Source organism: Pogoniulus pusillus, chromosome 25 (genome assembly GCF_015220805.1).
Source record: "Pogoniulus pusillus isolate bPogPus1 chromosome 25, bPogPus1.pri, whole genome shotgun sequence".
Taxonomy (NCBI): Eukaryota; Metazoa; Chordata; class Aves; order Piciformes; family Lybiidae; genus Pogoniulus; species Pogoniulus pusillus.
The window spans coordinates 5,304,183-5,331,259 of NC_087288.1; the positions used below are offsets into that span (position 1 = coordinate 5,304,183).

A 27,077-nucleotide genomic window follows, 5' to 3' on the forward strand; every position below is an offset into this window, starting at 1 on the left:
TTCCAGTTCTATTGCAATCCTGTGTGGAGTGAGGACTGGGCTGAGGCTGAACATGAATTTGTCTATTTGGTAGTGCTGTGTATATATCAGTGAGTAACACCTCCACTTAAACTTCCAATTCTATTCCAACCCGGTGTGGAGTGAGGACTGGGCCAAGGCTGAACATGAATTTGTGTACTTGGTATTGCTGTGTATATTTGTGAATAATACTTCCACTTAGACTTCTAATTCTATTCCAATCTTGTGTGGAATTTTTTTTTTGTCTCTTGTGGAAGAAGCAAAACTGCTTCTCTCCTCAAAATCAAGACACTCTACTTGCCTTGTGTCTCAAAATCAAGACACTCTACTCACCCTGTGACAGTGGGTCTGAAGAAGGTATTCATGCAGAATGCATCTGTAAGTCCCTTAAGGTGAGGGCCATGGAAAATCTCAGGCTGCTACTCCTGTGTGGGTGGGTTTTAATCAGGCATCAGCAAAAAAAGAAAAGCAGACTGCACACAAAACAATCATTGCTAAACCATTTTAAGTCTTCCCTGTAACGGCTGAGAACATGAGCAAGGCATTCCTCAGGATCAGAGACAACATTAGGAGGCTGTAGTTTTTTGCAGGCAAGGAGACCTTTTATTTTAATCCATTAAAAGAACCCAAAATAGTCAGCAGGTGGCCACATCTATCCATGTTTCATTAAAACCACATAAACCCTAAGTACAAAAGCACCACTGATTATTGCTCTAGAAAAAACTGCATGAAAAATTCAAATACACACAGTAAAAACACCACCATAGGCACAAGACAATCTCTTGAAGCAAGTGTATGGAATGCTGATCCAATTTTACACATACCTTGCAATATTAAGTTGATATTTATATATTACTTGGCAACAATGGGAATTTCTAAAAGCACTGTTATGAGAGGGGAAATGTTCATATACAGTTTAATATGTCAACTATCATAGTCCTAAAAAAATTAGCATTTACAAAATACTTGATAAAAATATCTTTTAAAAGTTGTCCAAGAGGTACATAAAATCAACCCAAAATTTTTCATGATATTTCATTCATTCTTGTCACCTACAGATTCAGTTTTCTGAGCCTGCAGAGAAGAGAGAAAGAAATTAATTACTAAATTGCCAGGGCACACCCAAACGACCCTCAGGTTCTTCAGCTTCTTGTTTGCAAAGGCTCCGTGTCACACCTAGGTCCCTGTGGCACTTACACAAACAAAACAGGTCCATCCACACGCTGGTCTGAAATGATTGGTCCCAGCTTTTCAAAAGCAATGCAAGCCTTACCTGACAGCTTCCATCGTTCACACTGAAAAGCACCACACTACTACCTGTTTCTATTCACTGCACACATGCTGAATGCTCTACCGTACCCTTAACTTTCACTGTTTCAATCTGCCCCCTTTACTGACAGTGTGCTGGGCAGGGCACCTCTGGATGTTGAAACATTAACAGTTGGGCGAGAGATGCAGATCTGCAATAACATTATGGGCAATAAAAAGAAACATTATGAACATGCTATCAATGTCTGAAAGGCTGAATAATTAAGAAGAAAACCACACTGATTCAATCAGCAGGAGGTATTGTGTGCAAAGTACCTCTTCAGCTTTATTTTCACCATTTTCAGATGGTGTAGTACCTTCCTTTGCAGCTTCTTTCTTTTCATCCTTCTTCCCTTTAGCACCTTTGTTGGCCTTTGTCCCAGGTTCCTTCTAACAAAAGATTAAAAACATGGGCATAGACATTGTGTCAGTAGCCAGTACCCTACATGGTTGTCAAAAAACCTTCATGTGAACTAAAAAAGCATTTCCTGGCAAGCTGCATGTGCTGGGCTGAAACAGAAAAAACAGCTAAAGACTACCTGGGAAAAAAAAAGTGTGTGTTCTCAAAAGGTAGAGATCCAGAATGTCTAGAAAACACTAATGTCTGCTACTTTATTGTTTCTGCTGATTTACAGGGATATAAAACCTTCCCTCAAACTACTCTGGCCGAGCTGGGCTGTATTATGCAGAGGTAGATACAAGATGTCTGTAAGAATAAATCCAATTACAGTCTATGGAAAGCTTATTCAGCTGAGCCCAAACACCACACCGTGTAACAGGCCCACACTTTCCATTAACATGAAACATTAAATTACACTGAAAAAATTAAGCATTTTCTTGTTGGCTGTCCTTTTGTTAAGTTTGGTAACATCTGCGATGTTCATTCCGTCTCAACGAACCAACCAGTGCATTAGAGAGGTAAACTGATAAAATCCCATCTGCAGCAGCACAGAGCAGAGAACTTATCAAAAGGAACTACTCCAACAACTACAGTTTGCTTTGAAGATCTACTCTTAAACAATTCATTTATTGAAGTAAACTTGGGGTTTATTTTAGATCCTTGCTCTGTGCATATATTTGTATTTGTCACCTAAGGCAGGTAGGGATATAGGTTAAGGATTTTCAAGTGCAGTAAGACATACACTTAAACAGTACTTAATTGAATAGTTTAGTGGTTAAAGTAGTTTAGATAAAGACTGTGCAGACTTTCCCTCTGATGATCTGCTCCAATTTTTCCATGTAAAATGGCAACAGCAGCTGTGAACAGGCTCAGTCTCCCTCCATTAACTACCTTTCCCCAGGGATAAGGGGCAGTGAGGAGGGAGTGACAGTGATCCTGGTTCCAGGGCAGCCCAAATCATCCCTTTCACCCTTCAGCTTCAGTACTACGCAGCAGATGTGGTGCTTAACCAAGAAGCTTACTGGTGGTGGGAATGTAGTCCTAGCTTCACCTATGAAAAAACATGCTAAGGACCTGACTCAGTAAATCCATAATTTGCAAGCTTTTAGACCTAAAAAGGGATCTTAAATCCATGCAATTTTTGTTTGTCTACTACCAGGTTCTAAGTACACACTTGCTTGGTATTTTTATTTAGGAGGCCAAGATTAATATACTCCTTAAAATGGGTTAAATTGCCATATTAAAAAAGTTACTCAGAATAACATCCAAAAGGTTCTGAGTCATCAGAAATGAGCTTCAAATGTCCCTCATGCGGCTTAGGCTGACTAACCAAGCTCATTTCACAGCATGTACATGAGGCTACAGAAGCTACAATTTTAGGAGGGGAGCAGGATGGACTCAGCAAGGCTTCATTGGCAATTTCATTTGATAAATTATAAAGTTTTCAAAGTCACAGAGTTCTCCTTTCACATACAGTCTCTGTATCCTGATACTTGCCCAGCAGAGATAGCAATAAAAGGACCTGGAAAAATGTAAGCAAGAGGAGTGCTAGACAGACTTTTCAGCATGGTTTTTTTTTTCCCCTTCTGATAAAGCAATTGCTCTTATTTAACATTCCCCTTGGGCACAAATAAATCTACAGTTTCTGAAGTACATGATTTATATGCAGAAATCCTGAAAAGGTATTTCAGACACTAATAAGATTTTAATTTGGCTGTAACTGGCCTAGAAAACCCAAACCATTCAATTTAAATATATTTAATTTCACCTTTAATTATAATTGTGCATTCTAAGCAACAGCCAGGCTTTTAGAACAGATAAGGCTTTCTCACTAAGGGATGAAGTACTGCCTCTCTAGACAAGGAAACAGGATGGCACAAAGTCATCTCAAATCCTGCTACAGAACCTGTAAGTCTCAGGTAGAGCTTACTCAACCAAACCTGTACGCTGCAGCAAAGGTGTAGGAAAGGTAAAGATTCTTCTCACAACTAGGAATTGACTACCAACTAACACGGTCTGCATATCAAACAGGCAAGACATTTTGTTTGGGCCAGTAAGGAGGCCACCAAGGGGTGGTCCAAAAAAGAAAAGAATGATCTCATCTGTCTTTTTTTTTTCTTTTTCTGTTGGGGTGGGTGGGGGAAGGAGAAGAGGAGGGGCAGGAAGCTGCTGCAGGGAGGGCAGGGGAGCGATGCCTCACAAAAATGCTCTGAATCAAACTGTTTGCAATGCAGAGGAGTAGACTTGGCTCCTATTGGCTACAATAGTTGGCAGCTAAAAAGAAGATTATTTACCTTTGTGGTTTTCCTTGGTTTGGGTTCAGGTTTTGGCGGAGCAGGTTTCTATAAAACATTTGTAACACATTGCACAATGTGTTAGACGTGGTGGCACCAGCAGGCATCCTCACCTCCACACCCCAGCTCCCCCTACACACACCCCACATCTTCCCTCACTTCCTGCTCATTGGTGTGCACCTAGAGGAAGACTGGAACAGCTTAATGCACAGATACACCTCAACACTCTACACACCCATTTCCACTAGGCTCATCTAGCAGTCAAAGCAACTTGGGGGTCATTCTAAGAGGAAAACAATGGACAGTAACTATTAAAAGGAAAACAAAGTGTCTAACAGAGAAGAGGAACTAAACCCAAGTACTAGTAGAGGCACCAAATGAAGTCCTTGAAGGACAACTCTTTCTCCTCCCCAGACAGGTAGTTGCATTCCCACAACTAACATCAACCTGCAAAACGATACAAAGTCAATACTGCACGGAACAAGAGAGTGTTGCACTGAGGTGGGGAAATGCATCTTTTGTCAGAACAACCTGAAACCAAGAAAACAGAGAACTTTAGCTCTGGAATTCTTAAATATCCCTCAGAAAGAATAAATATTGAAACAAGCAAAACAGAACAAACCTGCTTGGTCTAAGAAATCACAGTTAACACCAAGAGGTGTTAAACATACTTACAGCTGACAGTCTTGCTGATCGTCTTGTAGGCTACAGAAAAAAAGGGAAGAGGGGGAAAAGAGGAGAAAAAGTGTTTATAGGCTCACAACAAACAGTATCCAAAGAAATATAATAGATGCCATTTCATAATGGCAGCATAAAATATGCCCTTATCAAAAGACACTTCTATTGCTGAAAACAATTCACATCTTCCTGAACTTGGATAATCAAATTTTTTAAGTGACAAAGTGATGTGAAAATTAGTAATAAGAATTGTTGAAAGATCTCTCTCTGATTAAATATATTCTCCCTTCCCCTCTAGTTTAGCAATATTTCTGAGCCCCTTGCTGCTCTAAGAAAGGGGTCACAAACACAGCAAGCTGTGCACAGGACACTGAACCTTGCTCATAAATCCTTCGGATGATGCTTCCATCACCTAGCAGATGCTGGTTGTAGTGGCAGGTAAAATTAACATCTGATTAACAGCAGAATCAAGTTAACATCTTTCCCTAAAGCAAACCAGAATACTAACACTTCAAAACATGAAACCAAATCCTTTCACTTACTCAGCTCCTCACACACTCAATCTGAGAGTGCAGGTACACATCTGCAGAAGAGGGTTCTACAAGATATTTCTTCTATTTAAATGTAGTTCTCAAAAGGAAACTTAGGTATTCTTCTTTCCTCCTATCACTTCAACACACCTTCCTTATTACATTTCACACTGTTCTTTGTCATAAATTTAGTGCTGAAGATCAGCTGAGTCTCAGAAATAGTTGCAAGCTCACTCCTTTGCTCCTAATATCTTCTGTATTTATTAAACTGGATGAACCAGATCCAATTACCCAGAGTGGTTATCAGAGTTAAAATTTGGTCCATGGCATGAAACTAGAGTGGCACCTGGAGCCAAAATAAAGGGACAACTCAACTGCAACCACTATCCAATGTAGCACAGCTTAAGCAGTGAATTAACAATATCTTCTTTATTACATACTGAGATTTATGTTGAGCTGACAAAAACATGGCTCCACATATCTTGCCACAGGAAAAAGCTGCTGTTAATAACTGAAGGATGCAGTAACTTGTGCTCACTGAGGCAATTTAAGTACTCTTAGTGGAAAGCAAATACTTCAGATTTGTGGCCAGCATAATACAAGTCTTGTCAAAAAAAAATATTTGATAACTGAAAATAGGTGTTAAGCATCATTAAAAAACTACTCTCTTCTCAGAAATTTAGCATGGCAACTGCTTAAGTAGCCTAGCACTAGATTACAACAGGTTAAATACATTTCACTTGCTCAGGTAATCAACTCCAAAGTCAAGGTATCCCCTTTTACAAATGTGTTTAAAATGCTGGTACAGCTCCAGGGAAGGGCCATGAGGATGATCAGACAACTGGAGCTCCTCTCCTACGAGGACAGGCTGAGCGAGTTGGGGTCATTCAGTTCTAAGGAACTTTCAGTATCTGAAAGGGGCCTACAAGAAAGCTGGGGAGGGACTTTTTAGGGTGTTAGGTAGTGATAAGACTAGGGTGAATGGATAGTAGTGATAGGGCTGGGGGGAATGGATGCAAAATAGAGGAGGAGAAATTCAGATTAGACATTAAGAAGAAGTTCTTCACCATCAGGGTGGTGAGACACTGGAACAAGTTGCCCAGGGAAGTGATGGAAGCCCCATCCCTGGGAGTTTTTAAGGCCAGGCTGGATGTGGCTCTGGGCAACCTGATTTAGTGTGAGACATCCCTGCCCATGGCAGGGGGGTTACAAGTAGATGATCCTTATGGTCCCTCCCAACTCTGACAGTTCTGTAATTCTGTAACTGATTATTTCTGTTCCTCAGCATTTGGGCCCTTGAACATTCTGCCAGTGTCTGCTTTTAAAAGGATAGTATGTTGGTCTAGATAAATTACAACTCTTGTGCTCCCCAACTGGACTGGTTTCACAGAAGCCTGGAAATAAGACAGCACAAACCCTCAGTCCTCTAAAAATGCCTGACAGCTAAGTCATTTTCATTCTCATTCAGTCTGTGAGTATTTTGTGATTCTAAGGGGGGAAACTGCAGTCAAACCAGCAAAGGCCACATTTCAATGTGCTTTTGAAACCTTTTTCTCCTCCAAATAGCTGTTCTAACCCAGAAACTAGCAGCTCACCCAACAGTGTGCTGCTGGCCACCAGCAAACATCTATGGAGTCTATGAAACAGAGCAGACATGCAACAACACTTTGCAATTTCCTACCACTTCAGCTTCTGGCAATCTAAAGCTGTGAACTTTCCAACCTGGATATTATATCCACACCATGTGTTTAATAGTCCCTAAGGGTCATTTCTTCCATAAATTTGTCTCATAACCTAGAGAACCCATTTACACTTCCAGCTTCCACAACACCCAAAGGCAACAGGGTCCAGAATAGGATTAGGTATTGTGTGGAAAAGAAAAAGCAAAACTTTCCCCCTCTGTTGCCTTCCCTTTAAACTTCTTGCCTCTTTATTTTCACTAGATTCCTCATTTTGGGGTTACAGATGCAATAATTCATTGACTGCCTCTCAGTGTGTTACTGATTATCATCTCTGTTATAGGAAAAAAAAAAGAAGAAAAAAGTGAGTACCCTAAAGAATCTGATTTGTTTGCTTGGGGTTTTTGTTTGCTCTCTTGGTGTGGTGTTTTTCTTGTTTCTTTATTCTTTCAGTTAGGTTTTTGGCTTTGTTTTTAAGCTGCTCTGTGTCCTCTCTCTGTCCCACTATACTTGGTATCCTTTTCCTTTTGACCACAGCCTTTTTAAGGAAGAGCCAGGAGAACAAGCTGCTCAGGGAGGTGGTTGAGCCCCATCCCTGGATAAGGCCAGGCTGGATACATCTCTGGGCAATCTGATCTAGTGTGAGTTGTCCCTGTCCATGGCAGGCAGTTTGGAACTAGATAATCTTTGAGGTCCCTTCCAATTCTGACAATTCTGTGAACTTCATTTAGTAGTCCCACACCTGGGAGCACAACAAATTCACCTTGTGACAGACTGATGTTTTACACTTTGCCCCTGAGTATTTTTTTTCCTCTTGTCTGGTTAGCTTTCTAATTGACATTTTCTAGTAAGCATTCACTGTGATTTCACAATTAGCAGCTGATTTCCCTCTCCCTCCCCATGAAGAATTTCTCCCTATTAAATTTCCATTGCTATTCTATCACCTAGTTACCAGTGACACAACAGGCAGCTCTCAGTCCCTCTCATTCCTGACTACCTTGGTTACTTTTTGGTAAACTTCACCAAACTTATTTCTCTAGCACTGCTTCCCCATGATCACTAATGAATATTCAGCAGCACAAGCCCAGGCACCAATCCTTCCACTACTCTACTAATCATTCTCCTATATTATGAAAATTAACTGTTTCTTCCCTCTTCTCTTCTTGTACTCTTAACCTGCTAGCAGTTCTTAGGAAGAGCTTCCCTTTAATCTGTGCTAGCTGACTTTCTTTAAGAATCTGCATGAAGAGCCTTATCAAAAAGTGTTCTTTAAGTACAAGTTGTATTAATATAGTTATATTAACTGCCATGCCATTATTCTTATATGTGTTGGCCCCCATAAATAACTCAACTGCCTGAAGCATGACTTCTCTCTGCAAAACCCATCTTGTGTCTCCCACCACACATTTGTCCACATACACTTTATTTTTTTTCTTAATTACCTTTGCAAGCTGGACTCACAGGCTTTATTTTCCAGAACTCCTTATCTGAAGTCCTGGGAGTATTTCATCATCCTCTGTTACTCCGGTATTGAGGCCAATGCAAGCAGCAGATTACATACTGAGCAGTTGCTGGTGCATACTGTATAGTTCTGCCTAGCTCTCCACTCACACTCAGTTAGAGAATGTCCTCCAGACTCTATACCCATGAGAATAGGCTCCACTATGAGAACCTCCCTAAGAACTCTCCATAGCAGGAGTTTCATTACTGCTTTTCAGCTGCACATTTGCCACGCTGGAAGGTTTGCTCCTTTCTTTGTATTTGCCATCAGTACAAAGAACACCTCTCAAAAAGAATGCGTTATCTTGATTGTGCTACTAAGCCATTCTGTGGTTTGGGTTTTGTGGTGTTAGTTTTGGTGGGATCTTCTTGTTTTGTGGTTGTTTTGGTGGGGAGAGGGGAGACTTTTAAAGAATAATATGCATTTCTGCAGGCTCCCAGGATGGCATATCACACCACAAAGCCTCTCTGCCATCTGAAACCACTGAACTTCCTAACTGCTCTCGTTTTTAACAGAATTCCTTTTCTTGATATCAAATCTTACCACTGCAGAGTTTATTTGCACTTACATTCCGTCAAGGATCATGAACCTAAATATATTATGGTCACAATAAAAGAATGTTTCTCTGACACATATCTCTTTAACTAGTTCCTACATACTACCGAGGATCAAATAAAGAGTTGATTATCTTTTTAATGCTCCTTTGCTTTGCTCCTCCAGGAAGAAAGCATTTATGGTAGTGATTTTTTTTTCTTTGTAATGCCATCCCATGCCTTTTACCAAATCTCTGAAGAGTAACTGAAATCTCTACCAACACTGTTGCTGCTCTCAGAGCCACTCCGATCCCCCTAAACATCCCACTGCCACTTTTACTCCTGCAGTCAGTTGATACCTGGCACAATTTCCAGACTAGAGACTTCCCATTTACAGATGGCTTTGCAATCCATAAAGGATTCTGCTGTACTTACTCATACAATTATCTAGAGAAACACTACAGACACAGAAAGGCATTCTACCAGAAAAGCAACTTAGCTCTCAACCCTGTAATGATTTGTGCCTTGGTATCACAGCGTCCCAACAAGTTTCTCAGTTGCCCATCATATCTGTATCTTCATTTAATGCCAGATAGTCCAGATTTCACAGAATCACACACAATTGTCAGGGCTGGAAGAGACCTGACTTCAAGAATCATCTAGTTTTAACCCTCTGCCATTAGCAGAGAAACCTCACACTAGGTCAGATTTAGATTTCCAGCTTTTGTATTTTGGCCTGACTGCCTGTTTTCACAGACATGGGTTTTAATTCTCAAGACTGCAAACTTTTCAGGCTTCTGGGCTAATCCCTGCTGTCCATCCCAAAAGGGAGTTCTGACTTCACCCTATATGCACTGAAGAACTTGACAGTCCCCCATCAGATGTTGTTAAGTCCCTTTTGGTTTAGACTCATGTCTCCCATGCTATTCCAAGTTGTGTGTTGCAAGAGCTCTCGCAGTTTCTAAGCCTACAACTCTTCTCCTCATTCAAAAAGAGCTACAGGTCTATCTTCTCAGGCTATCTCCATCTGTGGGTTTGGGTTTGTTTGTTCGCTGGGATTTTTTTTCGCATGTTTTGGATTTTTTTCTGCAGCATCACTGCCACTATTGCTCACCTTGAGCAAAAACTCCTCTAAGAGGTCTCATATTTCAGAGTCAGCAGCTCTCTCCAGACAACTTGTGTGCTTCTGTAAGCTTTTTGTTTTCCCCCTCTTTAATCTAGCAACCAGGTCTCAAACTTTTAGGGAACAGAGAGTTCACTTTTCTGGCTCTTAAAGAAACAATATTTGAACTAGGACAGGGAAAAACACTCAGAGGAAAGGAGATTGTATTTTTACTACCATTTAGTCACTGTTTTTGTACTTTATCTAAAAGAAAATAATTTGTCTTCCAGGAAATTCTATAGGAATATATTAAGGTATTAAGACTTAGTCTTCTCGGGCCTCCTTTTACCCTGGGTTTTTTGGTTGGTTGGTTGGTTGGTTTGTGGGTTTTGTTGTTTTGTTGTTTGGTTGTTTTTTCTTCTTTTCAGGATTTTATTGTAAATATTTACTACTGTTTGAAATATTTTGACATTTCCACTGTGCCACCTTTTTCTGCCAAACTGAGCCACAACCGACTTCTCAATTCAGCATAAAACTTCCTTAGACTATTTCTGCTGTCCAGATATGCTCAAAGATTTAGAAGAAAGGCCATTAAAGACCTTGATTTATCCCTGTCTGCCATAAAAGGCAGTAACTTATGAAAATGAAACCTCACAATCCTCTATCTGTTTTCTTCAATTCACATCAAGGGCTGTGACAAACTAACTTGCCAACTTTACTGCAGAGGTCAAGTATCGCTAACTCTCTCCTTGCCTCCACTGATAGAAGTTATTGTGCCCTTAAAACAAAATCACACAAAGAAAACACAGAGATGTGTCAGCTATTCCAGTTTAGAGCTTGGTACCTTAGTTCAAGACACCCTCCCATGAGTTGCTTCAGCTAGGAATCGTTTAGAATGTGGTTTACTGTCATTATTGCCACAGAAAACACCTCACTTTAAGAGCCAGAGCGATGTGGAGTCTTCGATATGCAAGACTGCAGATCTCCAGTTAAATAATTGCATGCCATTATAAATAAAAATAAGATAAAACACTTGCCTCTTGTTTAGTTACTTTTGCTGCATCCTTGCCTTCAGCACCCTCTGGAGACTGAAAAGAAAATATTAAGTCAGTGTTTTTTATTACAGACTTAAAAAGCAGCCACACAAAAGCAAAACAAAGGTGATGGCAAAGATTCCTCCTTCTGTACACTACAACAACTGAAAGAAAGCCTGGCAGATTTATTGGTATTTACAAGCAGTGCTGTACCAAAGCCATTCTAGATTGTCCAAGCAAGAACACAAGGACTGACCATCACGAGGTACACAGATACCATATCACACAGTATCCCCCAGTGGCGATTATCTGAAGCATCCACAGGCTCCAGTGGGAGCTCCACCTAATAAGCAGCTGATAGGCACAGCACTATGAACTGGAAATCTGGGGTTTGCTCTAATGAGGCTTATGAAACCTCCAAGAAACTTAACACATTTCTTTCCAAGCATGAACTCAACTAGCTCATGAGAGGAACCAAAAAAAACACAGCGTTACTGAAATGAGTTGTTTCTTTACCTCATTTATTCCTTTTGTGCCTCAGGCTCACTCAGCTTGAAGCTTCCACAGTATCTTTCCCTCATTTCATCTCCCCCATCAGAATAGCAAATCTCAGTAAGATAACCAAGACGTTGACAGAAAAGCTAAAGAGAAACAGGATTCCTTCACATGAACAGAGCATTGATCCAACCATTCTACTCATAGAATCAACAAGGTTGGAAGAGACCTCCAAGGTCATGCAGTCCAACCTATCCCCTAACCCTATCCATCCAGTCAACTAGACCATGGCACTAAGTGCCTCAGCCAGACTTTTCTTGAACACCTCCAGGGACGGTGACTCCACCACCTCCCTGGGCAGCCCATTCCAATGCCAATCACTCTCTCTGTGAAGAACTTCCTCCTAACATCCAGCCTAGACCTCCCCTGGCACAACTTGAGACTGAGTCCCCTTGTTCTGTTGCTGGTTGCCTGGGAGAAGAGACCAACCCCACCTGGCTACAGCCTCCCTTCAGGTAGTTGTAGACAGCAATGAGGTCTGCCCTGAGCCTCTTCTTCTCCAGGTTAAACACCCCCAGCTCCCTCAGCCTCTCCTCATAGGGTTTGTGTTCCAGGCCCCTCACCAGCTTTGTTGCCCTTCTCTGGACACATTCCAGCACCTCAACATCTCTCTTGGATTGAGGAGCCCAATGTTGATCTTCCAGAAGTACTACAGAAACCTTAAACCTCAGGAGTGAGTAGGGCAGGAAACTAAAGAAAAACAACAACTGAAAACTAGATATAAAAAAAATAATAAGCTTCTGTCTTTCATTTACAACTCAAGATGCAATTTGGAGACGTTTTGCAAATGACTGTGTTTCCACCTAGGAGCAAGCAATTCGTGGAAAACCAGGGAGAAGCAGCAGTTAGAAAGCTACCAGAGCAGTGTGTTTCAAAAAGGCAGCAGAAAAGGCAAATTGGTGTTTGCTGTTTTTTTTGGGGGGGGCTGTTCCTTTGTTTTTTACATCAGTGAAGGAGCAAGATTTGCCTCTCCATCTGAACCCTAACCCAAATCTCCCCCCACCACATTTTGGCATGGAATGTCTCCAAGTTACACAGCTGTGGTTTGGAATAGAGGGAAAAAAAACAACTTGTCTAGTCTGCAGCAGTTGACCAGTGCCTTCTGGAGCTGGACTCCAATGTATTTGGGAGAAGGACACTCTGCAGCCCCCTGACCGGAGAATAAAAAGTGGCTTTGTCACTATGCACTCTCCCAACAGAAAGGCAGCGTGCCACAAAAGCAGCTGGCTAAAACAGAAGAAAAAAAGGCGAGGACTGATCATCTAAGTAGCTGGAAGGCAGCAGGAAGTTAAGCAGCACTGCACAGCGTAGAGCAACTCAGGAGAGCAAGAGCCTGGCATCCAAAATGGAGCCTGCGTCTCCCCACGCTGCTGCCGCCTCAGCAGCCGCCCGCGGGGCCGCTGCAGGGCTGCCTGCCGAAGCAGCGCTGCCTGCCGAAGCAGCGCTGCACTTGGGGCTAACAGGAGCTGCTGCAGCTCCCTGCCGTGCTGCGGGCAGCATCGAAACCCAGGAAGGAAACAAACCCAAGCAGACGCTAGCAAAGTCTTGTTTCCTACAGTCTCCTCCTTCGGCTCATGATTCAGCTGCGGGTGTAGCTCTTCTGTAGTCCAGGAATTCACGGCGTGCTTCTCCTCTAAGTGTTCTCAAGCTCAACGAACTGGCACTGCACCCTTTCCCTGGGAGGGAACTCCAACAGCATCCTTCCTGTCCTGGGCACCTGCTTATATGGAAGTTCTTACAGATTCCAGCTTTTTTTTTTTTCTCAAGAATTAGAGAGGTAGGGGACTGACAGACAGCACAATTCATTTCCATCAGAAACCAGCCTAAAACATTCAGCATAAATTAGCTGAGGCTGACTGGCACACCACAACCCTGGCTGGTTTACCCTCTTCACTTTTAGGAACCACAAAGCTTTGAAACAGGGCTAAATCATCACAAGATGGCAGTGTCAGATGCCAACAGCCTTGCAGCAATCGCCCAGGAGCAAACTCTGGTCCTGCAGTACCGCAGTTATTTACTCCACAGTCATTTACTCCTCTCTCTTTAGCACTAAAGACACACAGGTCTCCTGCATTTCAGAGCCCAACGTGTCTACTCCACAACAGATTTACACAACCACTCCTGAGGCTAACCACAGGGATGGCAAATTTGTATGACAATGCTCTTAACGCAACCACAACCGCTGTATACTACTACCATACATTACACCACATACTTCAATTAAGTCGCCTAATTAGCCCAGCGTTCCTTCTCGACTTGGAAAGCCCAACAGCAATTCTGAAGGGCACGTAACTTTGTCTGTGTGGAGAGAGAGGCACAGCAATAATCTCAAGAGGTGTGAACGTGCAGCAAGGGGTTCTGACACGTCCTCATTTCCATTCCAGACCTGCTCCCTCCTCTCTGCCATGGCTTACATGCCCAGGTGTCTGGAGGCTGCGCTCATCCTCCCAGGGCCCTGGCTCCCCAGTATCCTGGCAGAGCTGTGTGGGAGGCTGTATAATGAATAAGGTAATTGATCCAGTGAGAAATACTCTGCTGCTTAAACTAATTTATAAATATTATAAATATACAAATTATTATATAGTGTTCCTCACTCCAGCAGCATTCTTTTACTGCAAAGCTGCACAAACGATTGAGCCAAAAGTGGCACAGGACAAGCCTGGGTCTTTTTAAGCTCACAGACACACCAGAAAAATGGGTACATCAGGTACGGCTACAAACATTTGTTACAAGAGGAACAGAAACTTATTTCCTCCTTTGAGTCTTGCTTAGAGCTTCCAGCGAGTCCCAGTTGATGTGGATCTTCACAGGGGTTTTTGCAGTACTTTTTCCTCTTCCTAAAGACCAGAGAGATTTGTACACAAATGGATTTGAGCCAAGAATAGCTTCCCAAAGAATTTGGCATGCCACACACAGTGCCTTTCTGCACTAGTATCTGGAAGTCACAGGACTTTTCCGCATATAACAGCAAAAACTTGAAGTCCTCATCTCTAACTCCTCTACAGGAATCCTTTCCCCAAAACCCTGAAGTCCTCATCTCTCATTCCTCTGCTCTTTTCCCCCACCTTTCTTCCTGAAGGACCTCCAGTTTCAAAGCAGCCACTGGCACATTCTCCCGTGCAGCACAACGTCCTGGCTCACTGTATTTCTCACGGCACCCCAGTCACATTAACGTGCTCCCCAGATGCTGTGCCTCATGTTGTAAACTTGTCAGCAGCAGGACTGTCCACACTGCAAATTCCGAGCAGCACAATCAAAGACTGGGGCAAGCACTGAATCACTTGACAAGGGCAGTACCTCAATCTCAGGATGCCCTCAGCTGTACTCCCTCACATGCATAGTCTATACTGTACTCACAAAGCAGCTTCTTTAGGCCTGATACTGCATCTATGTCTACAAGAAACAAGACAGACACAATTGAAAAAATAAAAGACACAAATAGTGATTTATTCTTTTTTCCCCCCAATCACAGAGGCACACAGAAGGAAAGAAGCTGACTCGCTAAGTAAATACGCCTTTGACATCTAAATGAGCAGCAAATTTTAGGTTCAGATGCCCACATATTGTGTCACACCTCAATTAACGCTACATATTGGCAATAAGATTTTAAGCTAAGCTGTTGTGAAGCTTTGTGAAACTTGCCAGGGCTAACTTTTATACCACAGGATGCATCCAGAAGGTTGCACGTAAGATCCTATATGCCTATCAGCAATGAACTTTTTTTATGTTCTTTCTACTCCCCCTCCAACATCTTTTAAGAGCAATCAAGAAATTTATTCTGAGTGGAGTGGAAAAAGCAAATGAACACTAGTAGATAATAGAGAACATAATAATAATTATTATTATAATAATTGTTATTATTATTATTATCATAGGATTATCCAGGTTGGAAGAGATCTCCAAGATCATCCAGTAAAACCTAGCACCCAGCCCTATCCAGTCAACTAGATCGTGGCACTAAGTGCCCTATCCAGTCTTTTCTTGAACATCTCCAGGGAAAGCAAGTCCACCACCTTCCTAGGCAGCCCATTTCCATGCCAATCACTCTCTAGGAAGAACTTCCTCCTCACATGCAGCCTAGACCTCCCCTGGCACAACTTCAGACTGTATCCCCTTGTTCTGCTGCTGGTTGCCTAGGAGAAGAGAATCATTATTATAATCATTATTAGTATTATATATATATCTTACATATAAAATATATTTTTTATATGCAGATATACAAAACCAACTCTTTTTTCTGTTTTTAACTTTCTGGGTTTTTTCTCTTATGAGCTTGTTTGTGTATATAACTCTTGCATTTCACCAGGTGTGAAGTATATCTAAGAAGCAGTGCTTCCAGACACCAGAACTATACTACAAAAAGCTTCCACTTTTCCAATCAAACCCCTGCAACACGGCAGGATGAGAAAACAGTAACACAAAGTAATGAAGTTATTGATGTTTGCTTGGGAAACCCAAAAGCATACACATTTCCACTTGCAGTGACCAGCTTCTGGATTAATATTTTGTTTGTCCCTAAGTGGATGTATTGTACTATTATAAAACACAAAGAATGAGTTTAGGAGCATGTGAGAAGAAGCAGTCAGCACAGAAGGCTGCTTATAAAATTAAGTAGATCCTTCATTCTCTGAAGGATCCTATTACAAACCAAAACTCAACACCTTGGCTCTGATGGGACAGAAATCCATCCTTTCATACCTATGTGAAGAGATACAAACAAAAAGGGAGATGTGAAATTCATCTGACCATGCTAAGAAGCTGGGCAGAAAGCCTTAACTCTCCCAGCACTGGAGCTATTCTCTGCAGCACTTCCTCTGCTCTTCGCAGGCAGTTTTGTCCAGCCACATCTAGATATTCTCCCTGACCGCGTGGGATTTGCCTGTAGATACTTCTCCGGATGGCTGTCCTAGCTGCAATTTCCATGATGTAATCCTTTGCTCCTTCCTCCAACAATCTTCCCAACTACCGAAATATGATAACAGCTTGCAACAAACACTCAGTACAAGACACAGCAAGTCCTAAGCCTCTTTCAAGGTTCCCCTAAATTTTTTCCTCCTCTCTTTTCCCTTGGAGTGGAACTCAGCGTTAGACCAAAGTTAATTCAGTGAATTTTTCTCCCCATACAAGCTAGATCTTCTAATTACCGATCTTCAGAGGAGCTCTGCATTTTGAGTCACTTCGCAAAGGTACTTAAAAAGCTCTTTATTTTCTTGGTTTAGATTAACAAAGACTACATGTTGACACCAACCAACTCCTGCAACACCATTCTACCCACTGTTTAGCTCCTCCAGCATCTTAGCATTAACTTTTGTTCATAGCCAGTTCTTCACTCTACTTCCAGCAGATGTAACAGTTCTCACTGCCAACACAGTAATAAATGCTTTCAGAAATCAGTTAATTCTTCCTACTACACCCCTTCATTTCTTCTTTCTATCAAGAGCCTGATCTTGGACAGGGAATAATGAAAAAAATAAATGCATGTCACTAATTTAACAAACAGTTCTCCCCAAATTGTGAATTAAGTACAGAACAAACCTAGTTAGTGGCTGGACTTACCTATCTGAAAATATTTTTGTCTTGCTTTCTTCCAGGAAAAAAAAAAGAAAAAAAGAGGGTTGGTTGGTTGCTTTGATATTCTGAATATATACAGCATTCATTCCTCACTTAAAAGAATAAATATTTAAATATATTTTTGTTAAGTGTTTGATATTTTAATCTTTTTCTGTTAAGAACTATGAACTGCTATTCAGTACGTTTTTAGACTTTAAACCTGTCCATCTTGCATCTAATAAGAGCAGAAAAATGTTCAAATTCCTGAAGAGGAAAATGTCAAGATCATAAAATTCTAAAAAGACAAATGATAGTTAAAAGTTTAAATATAAAGAAGACCATTAATATCCCCTGGTATTAACATGCAGTTATGGGGAAAATAAGTAAGGAAAACATTTCCTGATCGAAGTCACCGTTCTTGTTTAGACATTCCAGTCAAACAGAAAGAGTGGTGAAAATGCAGTGCATCTTTTCAAACACTATGTAAGAAAATAAGAACATGAACAGCCTGGTTACAAATAAAGTCACTAGGAATATAATAAAATGCTTTTTATTATGCTCATTAATTCTTAACATGTAACTTCTTTGAGTTTTATGCTCTTCCAGACAAAACAGAAGAAACCGAAACCAAGTAAGGTCTGGAGTATCGCTAGATACCCAAACTCAGACAGAATAAATGCTTTTCCAAAAGGGGAAATTCCTTCACTGCAGACTAAAGTTTTGCTATTCCCACTGAACAACGGTCAAAGATAGCACAACACAACTTAAAATGAATTTATATTTGATGGGACATTTTAAAAGCCTCACAGCTGGTTTGGGTTTTATTTTTCCTTACGAGTTTGTCTTCCCTGAAGTCAATTTTTTGACTAGGGCATATTCTACCTATATCAGAGTTAGGAAGAGCAGTTTCTGGAGGCTCAGATTTAAGAAGAACCACATTGTAATTTAAAATTAGACAGACAGTTCCTCTTTCAGGCACTGAAGTAATCAGCTGCATTTTGAAAAATACAGATCAGCCATGGGAGCAGTGAGCACAGTGCAGCTGAAATTGTTCCATTTCCCCTGAACACCAAACAGATGAATTCAGCTAGGTAGTAAATACATTTTTGTCTCGGTGTTTGCTTAACCATTTTATTGCCACCATGGAGTAAAAAGGCAGATTCAAATAATATGACAGATGAAACCCAGCCCCTAATTATATTTCTCTGACCTTTCAAAGCTGATGCCAGGTGAGACAAATATGATTGACTCGTGCAGGTCTACATACAAAGCCAGAGGTTATAAAACCTTAAAGACCAGGTTCTGAAACCTGTAAACAGAATTACAGTATCACAGTATCACCAAGGTTGGAAGAGACCTCACAGATCATCAAGTCCAACCCTTTACCACAGAGCGCAAGGCTAGACCATGGCACCAAGTGCCACGTCCAACCTTGCCTCAGATCTGTAAAGCAAAACTAGCACAAAGTACATATGAAAGAAAAAAAAATAGTTCTTTTATCTACTTAAAGACAGAGATTAAATGTAGACAACTAGTTTCAATAACAACTTTTCTTGAAAACAGCCATCTCCAAAGACAAGTACTCTAAATAATTGAGGTGTATAATTCCTCCCCTTCCAGAGGACTTAATTGTGGTAAAACCAAAACAACCTAGAAAAGGACCTTTTTTGTTTTTCCAATAACCTGCCATCACAGAACTTCACATCTCCAAAACAAGGATAGCAAGTTTACACATTAAGAGGTAGGTATCAATGGCACAACTGATACAACCTCTCAGAAACATCTACCTCTTACATTGTGGTAGTAATTTCAGCTGAGGTTAACAGGAGAATTCCTCTGCTACAACAGCCAGAATGGAGAGCTTCACAGACAACCTGCATTTATGCAGTTTCAAGAGAAGAAAAAAGTATCTCCAAGAGGGTACAGGTGTGATAAGGAGGAACGGATGCAGCAGAGATATAGGATGCTGTCCTGCTGCAAATAGAGCACTGACATATCTCCTCAATTCTGCTTGAAACAAAAACACTGCAGAGGTAAAAAGGTTGTTAGACACTTGATTTCCAACTATGGAGCAGCTTTCTGCTACTAATAACTCAGGCAGCATTAGGAAAAAGAAGAAAGCTAGGTGGGAAGAGCACCTAACAGTCTCAACAAAGCTGGTGTTGATGGGAGCAAGTGCAATTTTTTTTGTGCAGACAGATTCCAGTCTTCTTCAGGAATGCTGCATTTTATATTTGCAGCTTCACTGTTACCAAGTACACCCACTCTTTACTACAGGAAGAAAAGAGCTCTACCTCCAAGTGAGAGGAGTAATTAAGTGAAAATTGGTCACTTTGAAAGACAAGGGGGAAAAAGACACAACAAAACCCAAGCTCAATGGCTCCCAAGGACACAGCTGGACCATGGAGTTGTTCTGATTATTCTAAGGAATTTAAGAATAGTCCTTTATGCACTCTAAGTCAGGGACAATCAAAGAAAAGCTGGCCAAGGATGCCATCTGACTAACACCTGACTGCTAAGCCAAGTTCTGCCCTTACTCATCTCATCATTCTTGCCACTAAGCCACCTCAACTCTTTGTGCCAAGGTATGGGAAGCTCGATCAGTAGACAGGTGTAGCCAGAAACTACCTCAAACACATATGGTATGCCACAGGTTAATCCAGAGTAAGGATGGGAACAAGAATCTGAAGCTACTTCTGCCTGTACACACCAGCTTGGAACATCTCCTGTACTCCAGGCCAAACTGTGAAGTCCCATGCTGCCAGTTTTGCCAACAATAACATTGTTACAAGAGCATTTTAATCGTGCATGCAGCCAATTGCTCATTCCCAGCCCTACTGCCCTCTAACAGGTTACCTACCAAACAGACAGCGCGTCACTGCGCAGCATCTCTAAATTGGATTGGTAAAATGATCCAGGATAAAACACAATTTCAAAGCACATTCAAACCTGTTAAGTAAACAAACATTGAGAGGATCGTGGCCTGAAATGCAGGTCTCGCACCTGAAAACACTTTTTTGACTACTGGATCAGGAGATAAATCATTCAATGCAGTTCGAGAATGGAAAAATAGATAGCAGACTTTACCTTAGAATCATAGAATGGTAGGGGTTGAAAGAGACCTTTGAAGATCATGGATTCCAGTCCCCATGTCAAGGCAGGGCCACCTAGGGCAGGTCACACAGGAATGCATCCAGACAGGTCTTGAATGTCTCCAGAAAAGGAGAGTCCACAACCACTCTGGGAAGCCTGTTTCAGTGCTCCCTCCCCTTTAAATAATTTTTACCTCACGTTGAGGTGGGACTTCCTACGTTCTAGTTTGCATCCATTACCCTTCCTTCTATCACATTACAATCCTACAAAGTGCTAATTTCCAAGAGAAATTGCTTGATCTGCTTTACTTAACACTCTACACAAAAGACAACATTAAAATCATGCCAAGAAAAATTCAGCTTTGTACAACTCTGAAGTAACAAGGCCACACCTTGGAACATACCAGGCCTACAGGCAGCTATTGCTTGGGTAGAATACAGCAGAGGACTTGTAGTTTTTTTCAAGTAAGACAGAATAAAAGCAGCTTTAAACATACCTGCTACATTCTGTTTACACAGAGGACTTTTTTTTCCCAAACTTCACAGTACTATAAATCTAGAAAACAAATTAATCTTACCCTCACTCTGTCCCCTACACTTTTGAACGTCTAAGATGATGATTTGCAAAGCAGGATGTACTACTGGTGGCATCCCTCATCTGGTACCACGCTTTAATGTGCTCAAGGAGCAGTAAGAATGGTTTTAAATTGACAATAAAGTGAAAATCTAAGGACTTTGTGGTTGTCCATTCATTAAGTGTAATTGTATTCTAGTGTGATCCAAGAAGAATAATCACGTATCAGCAACTGTTAACAATGTATATGGGTCAGATTTTTACAGACTTGTATAAAACAACCAGAAACACTTTAAAATCTATGAACCCTTGGGCAACGAACTTTTCATTTCAGCTGTGACTTGTTATGAAGATTATGTATTTAGCTAGTTTTTAAAGTGTATCTTTAACATAAAACGGGGACAAATATTTGTGGCATGTATTTAATTGCCCCATAAGCATAATTTATTGCTACATGGCATAGCAGCATTACTCAAGCACAGTTTTATCTTCACTGCCACTCAACATTGAACCATGCACAGATAAAAAACTGTGATCTTTTCAGCCTCATATTTCTATGGAAGATGTAGATCCTTTCAGTCAGTCTGGTCAACAGACAACTGAAGCAGGCCAGCTAAGCAGTTTTCAATTGCTTTTAATACATCCAGGCTTAAAATCCTCAATAGTTCTAAATTTAGTACAATTGGTACAATTTCTAAAATTGCCAAGTGACAAAATATCCTTTCCCCTTGTTTTAGAAGACTCCTGCAATCTTTTAAAATGCTCTGGCATCTCTGTTCTGTTTGCCTTGGTTGAATGTTAAGTGCAGCTCTACATAGCAATTGTTCTACCCATCCCTGCAAAGGATGTCAAAGGTAGAAACTCATCTGAGGGCTCTGCCAGCATGTTAAGTGTGACTTGTCAAAGTGTCACAGATGCAAAGGACGTAGTCTTCTGCTGTTACCTAGCCTGTTTGGACTGAGTACTGATCCAAAAGGGAAACTGGGAAGCGAAACCATCGTTCCGCAGTGGAACTTCTGTTCTTAGTCTTCACATAGCAAAGGGATAAAGGAGGAATCAGTCAGCATGAAATACAAGGGGAATTCAAGCAAAAAGTTGGGAGAAAGCAGTGGGGTAGAATGTGAATGGGGAGAGGGCAGCTGCCTGTGCATCTGGGTCTGGTACTGACTTCCTTTCCCATTCTGACCTGTAACTGCCTCCAGAATATGAAATACAATACGAGACCTCTGCAATTTTGGCATCCCACTCCTCACTGAGTGCATCCTGTTAGTTATGTTCTAGGACAAACTGAACAGTGGCTTTGCTACAGACCAAAAGCTTCCAGACTCCATGATGAAACAAGTCACGGCACATCACTGCCGCTTCTGTCCTGACAAGTAGTTTCAAAATGAAGATAACCTTTGAAGAAAAAATACTGTTACATTGATGTTAGGATGTTGAACTGACACCGGTGAGATACCAGAACATGGAAAGGGACACCAAGTGGAAGTGGACAGCACTTCAGTGTACTTCATACTGTGGCATTATGAACACAAATTCATTGGCTACTCTTTGCACAAGATCTACATCTCATTCTACAGACCAAGCAGGAAGAGCAGGATCAATCACACAGCCACAGCAAACAACTGTCATCTGTAGGACCCTTGGCTCCATTAGCTAATTAGTGTTTCATCACGTATTAGTAGATCCAACAATATTTTAGAGAACCAGTTACTATTGCAAGTTACCCAGTTTCACACAGAAGCAAGGAAACAAATTTGGAGATGTGACAACAACAAATCCATCACTCAAGAGTGCAGCAAGTCCTCATCAGGGGAAGTAAAAAAAGAGAAACAGGAGAGACATCTTAACTTGTGAATCCAAGATGAAGGGGCCATTTAAAAAACTTGACTACTTCTGCGCCCCATGTCCCTTATCAGTGGGTGAGGAGCAACATTTCTATTTGAATGTTCATTATGCTTCAGGAATGCAAACTCAAACACGGACTTTCACAAAGAGAATTTAGTTTAGGTCCAGATGAAAAAAAGCATTAAGCAGAATTTAACAGCTCTGGGCCAGTAGGCGTAAGAACATGTATTTCATAGAATCATAGAATCAACCAGGTTGGAAGAGATCTCCAAGACCATCCAGTCCAACCTATCACCCAGCCCTATCCAGTCAACTAGACCATGGCACCGAGTGCCTCATCCAGTCTTCTCTTGAACACCTCCAGGGTCTTAACTTCAAGCATCAGAAAATAGATTAATTAGACAGCTGTCTGGCAAAATGACTGTTAAGGCAGAGGTTTCACCAAAAAAAAAAACCACCCCAAAAAATCCCAAATCAAACACCAAAAAACAAAACCAAATGCAAACAAACAAATCCCCCCCAAAACCCAAAAGAAAACCAAATGACAACTCTCTCACATGAACATACAATTATAGACAATCCTGGACTGTGGCATTTTCTAACCTCCAATAAAGAAGCAGCATTCCAAGCAAAGTATTCCAAGGTTTTTGTTTTCTACAGCAAATACAACATAGTCTGACTAAAGAAAATAACTTTGCATAATGGAATGGGAACCTGCCACAGATGTTCTCTTTTACATTTTCACAGCATCAACTCTACTGCAGAAGCTAACATTCCTGACTACAAAAAAGCAGCAAACAGCCTACTGAAATGACTAATTAGATGAGAGTATTTTTTAATTTGCTCAGAAACTACTGTAATATTCAAAGGTATAATAATAAAAAAAGACTGAAAAACTTGCACATCTGATTCAATCCCAAAGCAACATGCTGATGTCCAGATTGTGTTCGACAGGGAGAGATTAAAGAAGCTGGGTCATTTTGGACTGCATCTCCCAACTAACTGACAGAGTTCCCATCCAATACTTTAAAAAGTCACCACTTCACCTATTAATATCCCACAGGGACGGTGCACACTGTGCTTAAAGGGGCAAGTACCATTCATCTTGATAGCAATCACATTAAAGCTCACCTATGTATGCTTAAGCACATGGATGATTGTGACCATACCAGGATTCTTCTTGTCACCACATACAGAAAAAGGGTTCTTCATTTCTTTTATGGCTAACTTTGAGACATCTTCAATGGGGCTGTTTCAATGTCAAGGAGTTTTGCAGCATGACCCAAGAAGTAATTCCAGAAGGACATACAACAAAACAAACCACTCCAATCCATTCCAAGGCATTCGTTGCTATCAGTACCACAACAAGCGCTCTGGTTTATCCCACACTGACATGCCACTCTTCTTGTGAAAGGCCACCTCCACACCACAACATGTTATTACAACAGTCAACGGGTGCAGAAATCTGACAGGAGTTTGGAGTTCAGCCCCTTTTTGGTTTTGCACAGTATTTAACACCACCGCAACACAGTAAGATTTCCCCTTTCCTCAAGACCCTTGAGCAGTGGAAAATGACATTTCAATACCTTAGGCCACAGTCTTTCAGAGAAGGGATGACAGACTACACCCTTTTGTCTGTAATATTTATACGAAACAGAAAGCCAAGGACTCAGCAACCAACTTCAGCTTACACAGAGATGAAAAACAAAATAAATCAGAAACTGAAAAGGAAAGCAAGGAAAAAGGATCAGCCAGTTTAGATAACTAAGGGATACACAATGGTAAGTACAAGTGGATTTATGTCCTTTTGATAATATTATTTATTTACTCAGGCCCCTTTAAGTGTGAGAATTTCTCATTTTGACTTCTGATGTTTATTTCCTTGTAAAACTTTCAGTGCTAGCAGCCTTTTTACAAGTTAGACATTTTAAAAGAAGAACTGACTGTTAGCTGCACATGACAGTTTTGTCTTCATGTGGTAGCTGACTGGTGTGATTATTCAGCTACTGCTGCAGCACTAACTTCTCACTTTGTGGATGTTACTCTGGAATAAAATTGACTACTGCAGAATAAGTGTGGCAATTCCACTTTTCTCAAAAAGCAAAGCTGTCATTAACCACACACTTTTCCTGGAAACATTGATTCCCAGGCCTCATACTTCCTGTGTAATTTTAAATGGTTACCAATACAATGTTGATCAAATTAAAATTCATCTCCACTGCTCTGATTTTTATAACCTTCTAGGAAGAAGGCATGTTCTCATGGACTTCCTAGTCAAAGGTTGTTTCTCTTCATAAACATCTTGCAGCAGACAACACCTACCAGAATGACTTTGCCTCCTTCTTAGAAAGGGCAGCCTGAAACATCCATAGTGTAGGAACACAGAAGAGCCAAGGAAACAGGGTAGGAAGCATGCCACGGTTTTAAAAGCTATGCAGAGTCGCATAGGCACGGGGTAATTGTCAACTTTTTTCCAATGATAAGCAAGAGCACTGAAAGAGCACAACCACTCCAGGTCTACGTGAGGATGCAATTACAGAAAAGCAAGAAGAAGACCTGTCCAACATTCGTTAACTTTGAGCCTATTCTTCCAAATAAAGGCAATCAACCCCATGGTTGATTCACTTTCAGACACGGAACCAGGTTCTTAGCTACGAATTAAACAATTCAGTAGCATACTTGATAACTGCCATTTTAGTACATCCCATAAGGAATAGGGAAAGGACATGAACTGCACGCTGAGCCACCTGAAAGTCATCATCTACCTGTAACTTTATTAAACCAAGACTTGAGCCCTGTCCTGCCTTGCCAAGGTGGTATTAAGAGGCCAGAGGTGACGTTTGGGAAGTCTCCCCAAAGACAAATTGCTTTGCTTGGTTGGCCTAGTTAAAATTAAAGGACTGCAGCTGTCATTTTTTTGCCACAGCATGCATTAGTGTCAAGTCTCTTACTACACTCCATCAAAGCTGTAGAAGGCAGGCAGTAACTTCTCGACGAGGATATCCAGCAGGGCCTCCCTCGGTCACCCATCCTCGGTGGCCGCGCAGGCACCTCCCCCGCTCCGCCCCGCACCTGCCAGGGGAGGGGACCGCCTGCTTCTGCCACCACCGCAAGCGCTCCCCGAGCAGCTACGGCTCCGGCTTCAAGCAGCAAAGAGAAGGATGTTTAAAAAACCCAAACCACCACAACACCGAGCCTGGCCGCCCAAGGGCCGCCTAAGTTTCTCTTCCTTCGGGAACGCAGTCTCACAACGGTCACCTCCGGCGGCTCCTGCCCGAGGATGTTGCTCGCACGGAGATAAGAAAAATGGTTTACGGCAGGGTCTGATCGTGGCCCCTCAGCCCCACGATGGCCTCCTCGGCCCAGCGCGGGGCGGCGGGGGCCGCGCCGGTTCCCTCCCTCAGGAGGCGCCTCCCCGCCCTGGCGGCCGCCCCCCGCCCACGGGGGCCCTGCCCGGATGGGCGCCGGAGTTGGTACATACGGGTCTGCCGCGGGAGGCGAGGAGAAGGGTGTAGTTTGTTTTAAACATGGCTTGCTTCTTCCCTCCTCCTACCTCGGAGCCATCACCCGGGCACGGCTGGAGGTGGCGGCGGCGCCGGGGGATCCAGCCGCCCTGGGTGGGGGCTGCCTCTCCCCTGCCGTTTCCCTCTCCTTCCCGCCGCGGTGGCGGCGGCACCGCCGCCGGAGTTTGCGAGCAGGAAACTCCTCCCGCTGGGGGCCAGGGACGAAGCCGCAGCTGCTGCAGCGCTTCTCCCCGGTGGCGGAGGAAGAGAAGGAAGGGGGTGGGGGGGTGTATGTCAGAACCGGAGTTGTGATAGCGACTTCAGCCCCTGGAGACGCGGGTGACACGGCCTCGCGAGGCGCTGGGAAAGTAAACAGGGGGCGGCGGCGCGGGGAGGGGTGGAAGGGGCTTGCAACAGGCAGCAAATACCGGGGCTCGGGAGCAATCCGCCGGCTCCGGAACGCAGTGGTGGCAAGGGAGCAGCGGGTGCTCCCGCCTCTAACGCATATTTGCCCGCACCGGTCACCGCTCGGTCCCCCAACCTCTGCCCCGAGGGAGACGCGGAGGCAGGAGCGACCGCACGCCCGGGTGCCTTACCTTTCTCTTCGGCATAATGTCCCTGCTCCGGGCCGCGAAAGTAAAACGGCGAAAGAAGCTCGGCACGCGCGTATCCGCCCGGCAGTAGCAGCGGCAGCGGCGGCGGCGACAGCAGCAGCAGCGACACCGGCGTCGCTGGTGCCCGCAGCTGTGCCCGCGCCCGGTGCCCGCCGCCCCCGGCGCCCCGGCAGCCCCCACCGCCAGCGCCCGCCTCGCCGACGGGGCGGGCAGAGCGGAGCGGCCCCGGCCGCTGATTGGCTCCCCCGTTGCGTGGCGCCCCCC

The 27,077-nt window shown here is 42.6% G+C and overlaps 1 protein-coding gene across 2 annotated transcripts; it reads right to left on the minus strand.

Moving 5' to 3' along the window:
* Positions 1-598: 598 nt before the first annotated feature.
* On the minus strand, positions 599-27,077 carry HMGN3 (high mobility group nucleosomal binding domain 3). 2 transcript variants are annotated; one of them, XM_064164254.1, is made up of 6 exons: positions 26,796-27,077; positions 11,081-11,131; positions 4,696-4,725; positions 4,021-4,068; positions 1,603-1,716; positions 599-1,092 (listed from the first exon to the last, which is right to left on the minus strand). In XM_064164254.1, the coding sequence occupies exons 1-6, from the start codon at positions 26,808-26,810 to the stop codon at positions 1,054-1,056; spliced, it is 297 nt and encodes a 98-aa protein (XP_064020324.1). In that variant the 5' UTR covers positions 26,811-27,077; the 3' UTR covers positions 599-1,053. The 2 variants fall into 2 exon arrangements, with proteins under 2 accessions (XP_064020324.1, XP_064020323.1); XM_064164253.1 differs by lacking the exon at positions 26,796-27,077 and adding an exon at positions 26,178-26,261.